At 28.6% G+C, this 13,568-nt stretch overlaps 1 protein-coding gene across 1 annotated transcript; it reads left to right on the forward strand.

Annotated features, from left to right (window-relative positions):
* The first annotated feature begins 4 nt into the window (after positions 1-4).
* LOC107173104 (kelch-like protein 21) lies at positions 5-9,159 on the forward strand. Its single transcript, XM_015523490.2, has 8 exons — positions 5-438; positions 2,610-2,736; positions 2,812-3,046; positions 3,139-3,314; positions 4,564-4,660; positions 5,157-5,313; positions 5,429-5,535; positions 7,665-9,159. Exons 2-8 carry the CDS (start codon positions 2,648-2,650, stop codon positions 7,881-7,883), a joined length of 1,080 nt encoding a protein of 359 aa, XP_015378976.1. The 5' UTR covers positions 5-438; positions 2,610-2,647; the 3' UTR covers positions 7,884-9,159.
* Positions 9,160-13,568: the final 4,409 nt, after the last annotated feature.

Consider the following 13,568-nt stretch of genomic DNA (forward strand, 5'->3'; position numbering starts at 1 on the left):
AAGACGCAACATGCTCCGTCCATCAGTGGTGGCCCCGCTGATGTGGCGACGTTACCGGCCGCTATCGATTTTCCCGGTCCCGCGAATCCAACAGTTGTGCGTGGGCGCCATCCCACCCCCTCGCCCGCGCGTGCTAACCGAAAGTGAGTGAGCGCCACCACCACCCGACATCAACCGCGACCCACTTACGGCTAGCCAGCCCACCCACCCCTCGTTCCTGCCGATCACTCGACGGGTGCGCTCCCTGCAGATCATCCCGCGGAGGCTGTATCTGGTGTACCGAAGTCGTGTGCGATACACGCAAATGAGTATTAGCGCCGAGTAGACCACGTTTAAGTCCCGTTCCAGCTGAGACGTTGTTCGTCTGAGCCGGTTTGACCTGCGCAAACGGCCACTCTCGTTCACGTGGTTGCGGATATTTCGTCGACGAGGAAAACTGTAAGTATACCGTCCGACCAAATTTCCGTCGTTTTCGACGTATTTCGTATTATTTGTGCCCGTCGTCTTTTTTGACATTTACCCCTGCGCACAACCCTCCATAGACGTCTTCGCTGTCGTGACGATATATAATATACAAGTATATAATACAATATATTATGCTCATTGCAGCGTGCTCGACAAGTGCGCAGCATTAATCAAATGTTAACATATTATTATTTTGTTCATATAGGTAGGTAATTTTTCGCGAATACCGATTAATGTATTATTATGCTGAATGATGGTTTTAAAATAATTGATTTCGTGTTCTTGACAAACCTTCTGAAATTCGTGGGTGCCATATTCTTTATACGTGTATAATATATATAATATGTATATTATATGACATTAAACTGGACGTCAATATTGCTTTTCACGATCATAATTTATTCATAATTTAATATATAAAAAACCATTATAGGCATACAAAAACAAATTCTATTTATTTTGTAAAAACCAGAAATCTCTATGATTTCCCATCATTTGCATAACCTTATTTATTTTAACATATAATATACACTAATATTACATTAGTATACATTTATTTTAATATGCATGATAGTACACATCGGACCCGTTATAATCTGAAAATCAAAACCAAAAATTCCTACAACCCCGCTACCCACTAGCCCTGTCTACTTAATACCGGTATATATTCTCTACTTAGATTTGAGAATGTGATTCGCTTAGGTAGGTTTATAGTGTTAACATTATTGTACACATCAGACCTGTTATAAGCCGAAAATTAAAATCAAAATTCCTACAACCCCGCTCCCTACCAACTATGTACATTCATCACCGCGTATACTCTCCACTTAGTTTCAAAATTGTGCGCACGCGCAAGAAAACTGCGTTAAGGTATACCAACATCTGACCCGATGTGCCTAGCCCTACACTAACTACTCCTTGAAAAACGTCAATCGCTTTAATTCAATTCATCAGTCATTTTTATAATAACTTATATGTAACCGTTGAAATAATAACTAAAATTGAACAACTTTTTTACACGTCAATAATTAAAAAAATAATGTATATAATATATATTTTCATATTATTATGTAAATTTTCTTAGGTCACAGCTTAATATGAACCTTAGACATATTATTATATGTTTATCGCTTCTGGAGAGCGTCCGCCGTCCAATCGATTATTATATTCTATTATGGTCCAACGTTCAAACATCTGTTTGTAACCTACTGCGCTAAACTCGAGTACCGATTGCAAGATAATGAAGCAATAAACACTAGGGGGAGGGGGGTGTATATCTCACTAAAAAAAACCTGTAGGACTAAATAATTTATTTATTTATTACTTTCCATATGCGCTTCTTATATTATTATATTGTCTATTGTTACGGACTATCCAATGCATCAAATAGTGTGCTCTCGCGTATTAAAAAAATTAAATGTACATTATAATATATTTTACAAAATAGTAAAAATACACTAAAATAAGAATATTATAGATCCCAGACATTTTTCCAAATGTTCATTTCATCATTTCTTAATTTCATATACATGATAATATTTTCAAAAAATGTTGAGGTTTTTTATGTACCTATTTATTGAAATTTTCAATTTTCAATCCATATTAGTCTTCCTATAAATACCGAAAAAAATTCGCTACGTCAAAAACCTTAAAAGTTAGACCAACCGTGTTTAAGGGATCATTCGCTCTCTATGAGTTCATTAAATTTTTAGTTGTAAAAGGAAGTAATATGGCCATGCAATCCAACTTTGAATTAAAATAAATATCTATATTATAATCTATATTGCATTGGTACTAATCACAATTTCTAAATTAGAAATATTCAGAGATATAACATACAAACCTAAACAATAAGTAGTCAAACCACATGATTATTTTTTAATATGTATATTAGGTATACCTACCTAAATACTTAAAAATGTTATTAAAAAAAGTTGCTTATTGGTGGGGGGGGGGGGGAGAAAAATGGTGTAAACCCATTCCTGAATATGTATATGAGTATGACGTATTACGTAGGCTACCTATTTAAAATATGACAACTGTTTCTAGATCTCTCTTTTTCATACAATTGTTTTTATTTTATATTTAAACAAATTTTCATTAGACATTATATTATACAACTATTAAATGATTACCATTTTTAGGTATCTAATACTATTTGAAGACCAATACATTTTATTAAATGTCGACACCTTCTGAAGACATGGACTTGAGTCGGCACAAGTTTCGTCGCTATGAATCATCATTTTCAAAACTTAATGAATATCGCAAGTAAGAGAACGTGGAAATAAAATATATTAATAATTTATAATGGTAATTTTATGACACGATGATTTGTATGTTTAGAGATGGTACATTGTGTGATGTTACTATTAAGTCTCAAGATGGAAACGAAATACATGCTCACAAATGCGTGTTGGTATCTAATAGTGAATATTTTGATAAAATGTTCATTGGGGCATTCAAAGAGACCACTCAAGATGTTGTACAAATTAATGATATTAGCAGTAATGCTTTGAAAAATTTAATTGATTTTATGTATACGGGTGAATTGGTTACGATCGGTAGTGATAACATTGATGTAAGTTACGATTTTTTTTATTCATCCCAACAAATACAACTCGTTTCAGTATTGTATAAATGCTTAATGGTATATACATTTTATTTTTAAAGGAAATGATGTACGGAGCTGATTTGTTCCGAATGGAAGATGTTCGAAATGAATGCATTTCATACTATCGTTGGTCATTGTGTGACGAAAATTGTTTGACGATTAAAGACATAGCTGATTTAAGAGCCATGACTGAATTATCTGCAGAATGTTTAAATCATGCTCTAGAACGTTTTAAGTTAGTTGATGATCATGTTTATGAAGATAATTTAGGGCATCGATTGAATTCTCTAAAAAGTGCAACGAATACCTTAATCACTAATCGATTCATTTTGTATTGTACCTAAATGCCAAAAATAATTGGAATATTTAAAACGTATTCGTGTGACCAAACAGTTTTAGCAATATAGATTTTTAATCACGAGATCATTTAACATGTTAAACATCAATTCAGGTCGTAGTAAACATGTTTTTTTCCATAGCTTGGTGTGAGGTGCGGACGTGCGGTCGTATAATGCTCAATCTGTGGAAACGCACTGCAGAGCGTACGTTCCGGCCGCAGTTGCTAGCTCCCGGATGAGAACCACACAGGATTTTTAGCAACATATCCTTGCCATACATACATAAACACGTGTTACAACCCTACCAACTTAAAAATCTACTAACAAAAATATACAAAAATAACCCCTACCATACCACCCACACCCAATAGCCTATGTTGTCCCGGATTCTCTCTATAATAATAATAAAAAAAAATGCTTCAAGTTCATATTTTCGATCTGTATAAGCATGTTAATATTTATAATTTATTGACATTATAAATTTTTCGTGAGTAACAGCGAGAAATTCGGTCATTAAGGATACGTTGTGAATATCAATGTAATACACATATAAATATATAATATGTATAGTTAGTAAAATATATAAAATAACACTTAGGTATAAATTGACAACATTATATTACTTTAAATTTCATTCAAAATTAAACTCTCGCAGTAATCCATTGATCAAAAACAACTATCCTCCATCTCATTGCCCGGTAATTTACGCAGCGAAGATTCAAAAGACAGTAATCTAGAGATCTACTCAAAAAATAAATTTAAAACAATAAGTAATACCTAAAAAATAGAACCTGGTCGGGAGGCACGCTGCAGCTTAGTGCCTGCCCATAAACGGTAACTCCGATTATATTTATTCTTGTATCGAATTTACTTATTACACTAAATACACTGTATAAATTGTAAATAAAATGTATAATAATATAATGTAAAAAATAAAAAGGTATAAATCGCAAAAATTCTCTGAATATAAAAAATCTTAAATTTTTAAATTTTGTGAAACTAACTTTTTCATGAAAAACAATGTTTTAGAACACTTAAAATACAACTATTATCCTATTTTATCCGTACAACCATGTCCTGATTATTTTATTACATAAATAGTTGATATATACAATTTTAAAATATTAATTTAAGTTTATTTCGTAGTGAAATAATCCGACATCAATCTTTTTTGAACGCCAACGTTGAACATATAAAACAACTGTTAAAGGACGATAATTTGAATACTAAAGAAGAGGAAACAGTTTGTATTCTTTTATCAAAACAATAATATTTAATAGGTGGTATCTATATGGTAAGTAGTGGGTGCAGGCGGTGCGGCTACCTCTATCTTATAAAATAATCAGTGGGCGCAAAATAATCAATTTCATCTGTATAGTATTCAACATTTTTAATAGGTATACTATTTTCTTAAAAACGTGTACATTTGTCGTTATTTAATGTTATGAAATAAAAAAATAAATATATTTTTATATATCATAAAATCATAGTATAAAATTTTTAATGTAATTTAATGTAATTTAATGTAATTAACAAATGTATTATTTATTTTTATTGAAAACATTTTAAGCTTAAAATAATGTATAAGTTTTCGGGTTGGAGCCCCACAAGTAAAATCATGTAGTAAATAATCTATTAAATTTCCACTATGTGCCACCTATGACAATATTATTTTTACAATTTATTACCATCATAAGTATATATAATTTAATGGTAGAGAAAAACTAAACATTTTCCAGGTATACAGAGCTGTCATAGAATGGACAAAACACAATGAAACCGAGCGGAAACATTTATTGCCAGAATTGTTGACACATGTTAGGTTACTATTTGTTACAATGGATTTTCTGCAGCAAGAATTTGAGTCTGAACCACTAATTACATCGAACCCTGAATGTGAGTTTAAGCTGATTTTAAACGATTTAATAAAAATACAAACAATTATAGAACCTATATAATTTATTTATATTATATATAAAATATAATGACAATGATTATGTTAACTATTTAGGTTTGCAGGTTTTCAAGAAAATATTTGACCATATTAATTATAAATACGGTGACTCTATGTCTAAGATAATAACCAACACCAGGCCTAGAGTGAATACCATCAATAAGGTAATTTTAATAAAATAATACAATACTGACTGGATTAGAAATTAAAATATAAATTGATTGACATCAGGCGCGAATCCAGAGGGTGAGCCGGGTGAGCCACCCAAAATTTTCAAAAACAATAATTTACATTTTGAATATTGGCATTAAAGTTGTTATTTTAGAATTTTTACTATAAGTTTTAAAATTGATTTTATCAAATATTATATATTATGTACTAATCGTGCACGGGGAGTATAACAAAAGAACATTAGGTACCTTATATAGTTATATCTAGGTACCTTTTATAATAAGTTATTATTAATAACATGCAATTGCCCGTATGATTAACCTAATTTTATCTAAATATGATATACCTATTGCGGTAAATAAATATTTATTAGTGATAAAATTGGATCACTTTTACATCTATAGTATCAGGTTATAACTCAGAGCCCAGAGATAGTGGAAACACTGGTAAAATAAATAGTTTGATTATTGCAAAAAATGATTTAAGGTTTGAAGTTTAAACATCACCATATTATCTAACAATAAAAAAAAAATGGTATTTTCATGTTCAACAACTTAAAACTTAACGCAAAACACAAAATGTTATATGTATTTCCATCCATTGGCAAGGTAGGGCACTTGCCCTCTCCTCCCTGGACAAAAAATATTAAATAATTACCAAGGCAAATTATATAGATAACGACTTAAGTATCTTAAATTTGAGAATTTTTTTATCTTGATCCCTTCTAAATTTTTACCTATGGACACCCCTGTTTCCATCGTATTAGTAGACATATTAGGTATACGCGTTTGACATATTCTTTAGTACAACTGAAACAGTAATACCTATATTGTACGAAAAAATGATCTAATATAAACATTATTATTTTACAATTTAGTAGAATAAAAATTTTATTGACTTATCCCATTCCAAAAATATTATAAAGTTTATTTTAAACAGAAAAAGTTGTAAATAAATTTCACTAAGTATATTAAATTATTTTAAAAGTAAGCTAGTGAGTGTTAAGAATAAATGTGAAAGTATAGTTTTCATTGTTTTATTGCGTATAGCCTATTCTGAGTATACGATAGCTGTTTATCAATAATAACTAAGAATGCATTTAAAAATATTTTATCCTAGGCTGGGTAAAATCCTTGAAAATTCGTAGGGGTGAAATTTATGATTTGCAAATTTCGGGAGTGGACTTGCAAATTCTTGCTAATTATAACGAGTGTTTTGACACTGGTTTCGAATGTTTCGGACAAAAAGTAAGTGCTGAGGTTAAAACTTTGAAAATTCGTAGGGGTGATGTTTTTAACTTGCAAATTTTGGGAGTGGACTTGCAAATTCTTGCTAATTATAACGAGTGTTTTGACTCTGGTTTCGAATGTTTCGGATAACAAGAAAGGGCTGCGGGAAGTTAGCCCTTATTTGCTTCCACCCCTAATAATTGGTTTATTATTGACTTGCAAATTCTGAGATTGGACTTGCAAATTCTTGTTAATTACTTGCAAAATTTTTTAACTTGTTTTAAATAAGAATAAGGGCCAACTTCATGGACGTATTTTCCCATGTAACTCAATAATTTTTTTTATTAGCTATTAATAGTACTGGACTATTTATTTAAATATTTATAACTAAATGAAAATTATTCTTGATTAAATTTTAACTTCACTGTATAATCTTTTGTGGTTAAATTTATGGGCCCACCCAAAAAAATATTCCTGGATCCGCGCCTGATTGACATTAATTTTAAGTTTACAAATTTGTATAAAATCGTGTTACTCTTCTTTTATTCTTCGCACAAAACTAACGCAATATTAGTAGCCATATAAACAAAACAATCATGAATTTTTTTGCAGAAGACATCATAAATAATATAAATTTATATGCTAACAGATAGCTAGGCCGTCTACACTCAAAATTGTATTTTTCGTGAATAATGATTTAACATTGAATTTTAAAATTTAAAATATTTACTACAGCTGCACGTATAGTCAGTTACCTATTCAATAATGAGGTGCACTCGACACCGGGGGGTGCTCTCAGCTGATAAAACCCAATTTTTATTTACCTCTATAATTATAGATTTTACAATATTTACCTACTTATCTCATATATTTTTGTATTGTGAATTGAATAGTTTTCCAAAGAGGAGATGTTGCGTTTACGGCTTTATCAATGTTCAATCAGTAATAATGGAATAGATCTTCTTGAATATTTGAGAGATTACGATTTCGATCCTAATTTCCCACATGTCGAATGGAATCAATATATGAGGGAAGACAATTTTTACCAAGAGTGGGACAAAGAATGGAAAAGTAATAGTGATAGTACTGATGAAGAAGATGAAAGCGACTAGTATGAACATAATTTTTTACTCAATAAATAAAAAAATAATAATATTTAAAATCAAATTTAAAACTGTAACTAAACTGTAGGTACAGTATAATATATGTATTATGTATAGCTATAGAATGTGTGAAAAATAAAAATAATGAGCATAGGCCTTATATGTCCTTATCTTATCTGTCCAAGTAGATCATACAATGTGTTTATAATACATAATATTATATTAACTATTATAGTTATATAATTATTGTTTTCGAATGAGGAACCAATGTATCAGTGCTTACGTATAGATAATATGTTTATAAATTACCATTAACCCATGGAGGCATGCACAGTTTACTATATTATGTACTATGTGATAAAAAAATCTCACGTATCTGGAATTCTGGACAATGAGTAAGATAAACAAGATTTGAATAAAAATTCAATGAAACTATAAATGCTCATCTGGCATTTGTGTATTTATTGATATGTACTACATGACGGTCATGATGTGTTTTCCAATATTTCCAATCACGCACAAGTTTGTGTTGTTATATTAAAAATTAAAACATTTCACAAACTATCTACACTATATGAACAGCTAAAAATTATCTATGGACTATATAGGTATTGAATATTTTGATAATATTTAAAAAAAATTTTTATTCAGATATTTATTTATGATAATTTACCCATCCATCTATGATTCTTTATACTGTTCATAAATAAATATTTTAAGTATAACATAAATATATGTATATTATATATACACACATACATATAATTTATGATTTTATGATTTATACACATACAAATTAAAAAATATATTATAATAATTATTGTGTTATTAATTAAGTTTTATACCTGTTTGTGATTATTATATACTTATGTACATGTAATTGTTATTATTATATTTTAAAATATTTACTTATTATAAATAATGATTTTGCTCAATTTCCGAATGATTAATACACATGTATACTTTTTAAGTTGTATTTTGGTATCACATACGTTTTGAAGAATCATAAATGTTTTTTTTTTTTAAAGTTTTATACTTGTACTGTAAATAGATAAATTGGGAATACAAAATATAAGATATTACCTTATTTATATAAGGTAACAATTATTTATATCAAAGTGTATTGCATTCACTTAAATTAAGTATACAAATAACAAATATGACTATACATCTAGTACAGAGGTTAGAAACCTGCGGCTCTGGAATCGCCATATGGTTCTTTAACATGTATAATCTGTGGCTCTTTGAAAAATGCAAGAATATATCGAGACCCGTAAAATATAAATTGTGTTTTTTTTTAAATGGAAAAATACTACAGCTACGACTACAAAAAAAAGTTCTTTTGGTTCCCGGACCGAACAGTCTGCATGTACGACTCCTCTAGACATGGTTTAGTAACTTTTTTTTTTAAAACATGACTCTTTCCTACGAAATGATTCCTGACCCCTGATCGAGTTAAATCTATACATCTATATAATAATATACTGAATATATATAAATAATAATATTTATAGATAATTAAGTACCTTATACTTACTTAAATATTATTTGCCATTAAAAAAAAAAAGTATTGGGAGGATACAATACCCAAATCTCCCCTCTAATTATGTCATTATTTACACACATCATGCATTCATGTGTAAACCAACATAGAGTATAGCCAAATCATACTAAATTATATTATCCATTAGTATAACCTATGATTATTGTATCATCCCCAAAGTATAATATTATAGCAATACATTTTAATTTAACAATATTATAAGAAAAAAATAATTAAATATTCGATTTTAAAATAGCACTCAATGCAATTTTTATGTAGTGAATAAAAATTAATAATAAGTTGAATTATGTAGCCAAAAAATGTATGCCGGCCTATCTTATAAAAATGAAAACAGTGTAACGCTTTTAACAAACAAAATGATTACTATCTATAAACCGCCAAAAATCTATTTAATATACAGTGTGAGGTGTGGATATACCCATTAGCCGTAGAGGGTTACTCGCCGCCTTGACAAAAACCAGTTTTTTGCCGTTTTATCTATAAAACTAAATAAAATATTAAAAATCATGAGATTCATGAAAATAAAGTGTTGAAATGTCAACATTTTCAGCAAAATAAACTTTATAAAATAGTTATCTTTATTTTTTCAATAACTAAAACATTAAAAATAATTTTCCTAACTATTTTACCAAAACATTTGATAAAATAAAAAAATAAAATGCATGTAGCCATTGTCTATGTGAGTCTAATAAAAAAAAACAGATTTACGATATATTTATTATCTCAAGAGATATCGCAATGGATAAATTCTTGCGGGACACCATTTATATATCATATATATATTATAGGTAAGTATCTATATTTATACATAAAGTTACATGGATAAATATATGTATTATATATATATATATAAATATATGATATTTATATATTTCACGATTATATACAACTGATGGATTACGCAAATATAATAAATTGATAATTTGATGACTATACACTTTTATGTACAGACTATAACAGGGACCAACAATTTCTTAATGTTACATTAATTGCGGGCTATCAAAAATAAGGTCTTCACTTTTAGCAATTTTAATCAAACACAAAAAAAAAATACATTGTTTAGTACTAATTTATCAGTGCTAATATTTTAAGGCCAAAATATCTATTTATTTTTTTAATATATAAATACAATAGTTTTATATAAAAATGTATGCAGAGCTATAAATCTTTAAAATTACTTATGATGACTCTTAAACAATATTATAAACGTATTAAACTTGCTATGTATTTTGATGTATTATTTTTCAAAAATTGTAAAATTAAATAGAAAATATAAATTAAACATTTTTACAATAATAAAAAGCTGCATATTATTAAGGATAAGACAGTTTTTACGATGCAAATAGCCAATAAGTATGCAAGTACTTACAGATCATGTATTACTGTATTTCAATATACAACAATTATACACAATGCAAAATTATAAAAAAATTATTTACTTTTGTAGAAAAAAAATTGTCTAACAAGATTATTTAAATTAAAATCCGTAAAAAAATTATTTATATTTGCAGGTCAAATATCAATCATTAAAATTAAAAATCACTATATAGATACCTAAAACACATTTTTTACTGAATTAACCGATGATTTTTTATCAAAAATGAATTTTAGGTTTCGTACCTCTTATGAATCAGATATTATTAATTGTTATTTTTAATTTCAATTTAAAACTATTTTAACTTCTTTATGTATTTCTACTCTGTTTCAAATAAATATTATTAGCAGACAAAATTAAATACCGTATATAATAATATTTTTTTCAAATCATATTTAAAACTTGAGTAATTATTACCTTGATTAAAATAAAATTACACAATTTAAGTTTTTCTAAAACCTTGTAAAAAAAATTTAATACTGCGCAGTAAAGGTTATTGAAAGGGATTGTAATTGTTTTTGGATACACAAATAACTTATTTTTCCAAAATATATCGCATAATTATTCGAAAATTTCGTTTGGTAAAATATTAGTTATCGATACCTATTTGACAACAGTACCGGCACAAGATACGGGCGAACTGGGTGGTTGCCCGGGGCACTACTTTTTTAGGGGTGCTTTTAATATACGAATATTTGATAAATTTTAGCGTAATATTTATTCAAATAGACAATAATATAACTAAATGACTAAATTATCTATGACAGAATATTCTGTTATATATATTTTTTATTTTATAGATTTTACTCCACTTTCCAGTTTTTATTATTATATTACAAATAATTGAAAAATAATATACAATGATATATAATAATTAACTCAGGAAAACCAAAAAAGTAAGTGTTACAGCCGATACGTCTATAAATTGTATTTAAATAAGTTTTTTAATCCTTTACCTATCCATAAATATAAGAATTTTTAACAAAATATGTAGGTAAGTATAAAAAGTATTAAATGTATTATGGAGAATTTAATTAAGGGCGCCTTTCAACAAATTTCCCGGGGCGTCAAAATACTTTGGACCGGCCCTGTTTGGCAAGTCATAATATATCAAATATGTCTTTAGAGTAAATAACAATTAATGGCTAATATATTAAATTTTTTTTTTAAATACCAATAAATTATAATCGTATAGGGACGTAGGCAGTATTATTACGCGTACTATACGAAGCTATAATACTTGTAGAGTTTTGAGTCTTCGTTTAGAGACGGTTCGTGCGTGGTGTAACCATCCCCAGTCGGAAGATCAATTTAGTTAGATGGAAGAAAGACAACTCTTGATGATTTATTATAATAGTATGAATTTCTTTAAGTCTTTACAGTTATTTAATAAAGTTCGACTAAGTCCAAATAATATTTTGAATAAAATTTCGTCTAAGTCAAAATAATTAATTGTGGACAAGTGATATGTGACTGAGTGTGGTGTGGTCTTCTGGTCGTCCAGTCGCCAGTCGTCTTGTTGTACGTAGAGAGAATCCCTAGTCCCCGCTACAGTTAATATCCCCTCGTATATCTCATATTCATGGTCTTAAAGCTAGCGCGCCACACAACAGGATGTCCCTTGCACATTTATTTGATAGCGCGATACCCGTTTACGCAAAACACACTATTCCTGCTTGACCTAACCTACTTTAATGAATATTCATATGAGTAGTGAGAAAAAACAACGTAATGCCCATACAACTCCCAAAAACACTAGTTTATACTTCAAGCTTACCAATTCTTGAAAGCAAAATGAAAGATTTGAAGCAACTAGGGAAATATATTTCAGAGGCAGCATTGCAATCATTTTAGAATTATATTTTTTCGTTACAAACCGAGACACTCCAAGGAAGACAAAATAGAACATAAGATATTTATATAATTAAATTTTTAATTATTAAAAAAAAATCAAATATTTGTGACTCAATATTAGTATACATATAATCTACTGCATATTATTTAATCATGTCATTTTAATATTTATGCATATTAAAGCTACTTATTTATAAGAAAACTGTTATTTTCGAAATATAATAATGGTAATTTGATACATAAACGGCACATGTCCACAACCTTAAAGTCCTTCAGATACCTACAGTTTAATTATATTTTTTTAAGTGATTGTAGAAACATGTATACCATGTCTTAAACTATATTATTCTATAACATACAATTTGTAATTCAATTTTTTTCAAATATATTAAGTTTTTTGTGTTTCCTGAAAAATTTTAAAACTTGGACATGTGTCCTTTCTGCATTTAGCGATTCATATATGATGCCACATGAATTATTATTATTATCAATATAATAAAATTGTCATTACGCCGTTGCGTTCTATCAGTTTTATTATTATGGATTTATACTATTTATAGGAAAATATAGATAAAGTCACAGCTCGCTAAAGTGGATTGTCGCTGAATATATACCACCGCCGCCGACGACTTAACGCCATCAATATGTTTAATAAAATACTATAATATAATATAACATTTCAGTCCTATCGAAATTAAATGATTGTATAACTTGTTTTAAAATATCTGGTATAATTCAATTAAATTGAATAGAATAATCTCGATGATAGTAATAATAATTTACTCATCTTGAATTCTGAAATCTCGAAACTTTGAGTAAATACTAAATAGGAATATTTATTAGAACCCCTTTTAAGACATAGATAGGCAATATATTAATCAGTATTATGGTTACCGCCTTA

Source organism: Diuraphis noxia, unplaced genomic scaffold, assembly GCF_037042655.1.
Source record: "Diuraphis noxia isolate RWA-SAM2 unplaced genomic scaffold, SU_Dnox_SAM2 contig0002, whole genome shotgun sequence".
Taxonomy (NCBI): Eukaryota; Metazoa; Arthropoda; class Insecta; order Hemiptera; family Aphididae; genus Diuraphis; species Diuraphis noxia.

What these genes read in the sequence shown, in the direction of transcription:
- LOC107173104 (XM_015523490.2), top strand. Translation starts at nt 2,648, where the DNA reads ATGTCGACACCTTCTGAAGACATGGACTTGAGTCGGCACAAGTTTCGT. An exon ending in TCGGTAGTGATAACATTGAT is followed by an intron (nt 3,047 to 3,138) that starts GTAAGTTACGAT and finishes TTATTTTTAAAG; the next exon opens with GAAATGATGTACGGAGCTGA. An exon ending in CATGCTCTAGAACGTTTTAA is followed by an intron (nt 3,315 to 4,563) that starts GTTAGTTGATGA and finishes TTTATTTCGTAG; the next exon opens with TGAAATAATCCGACATCAAT.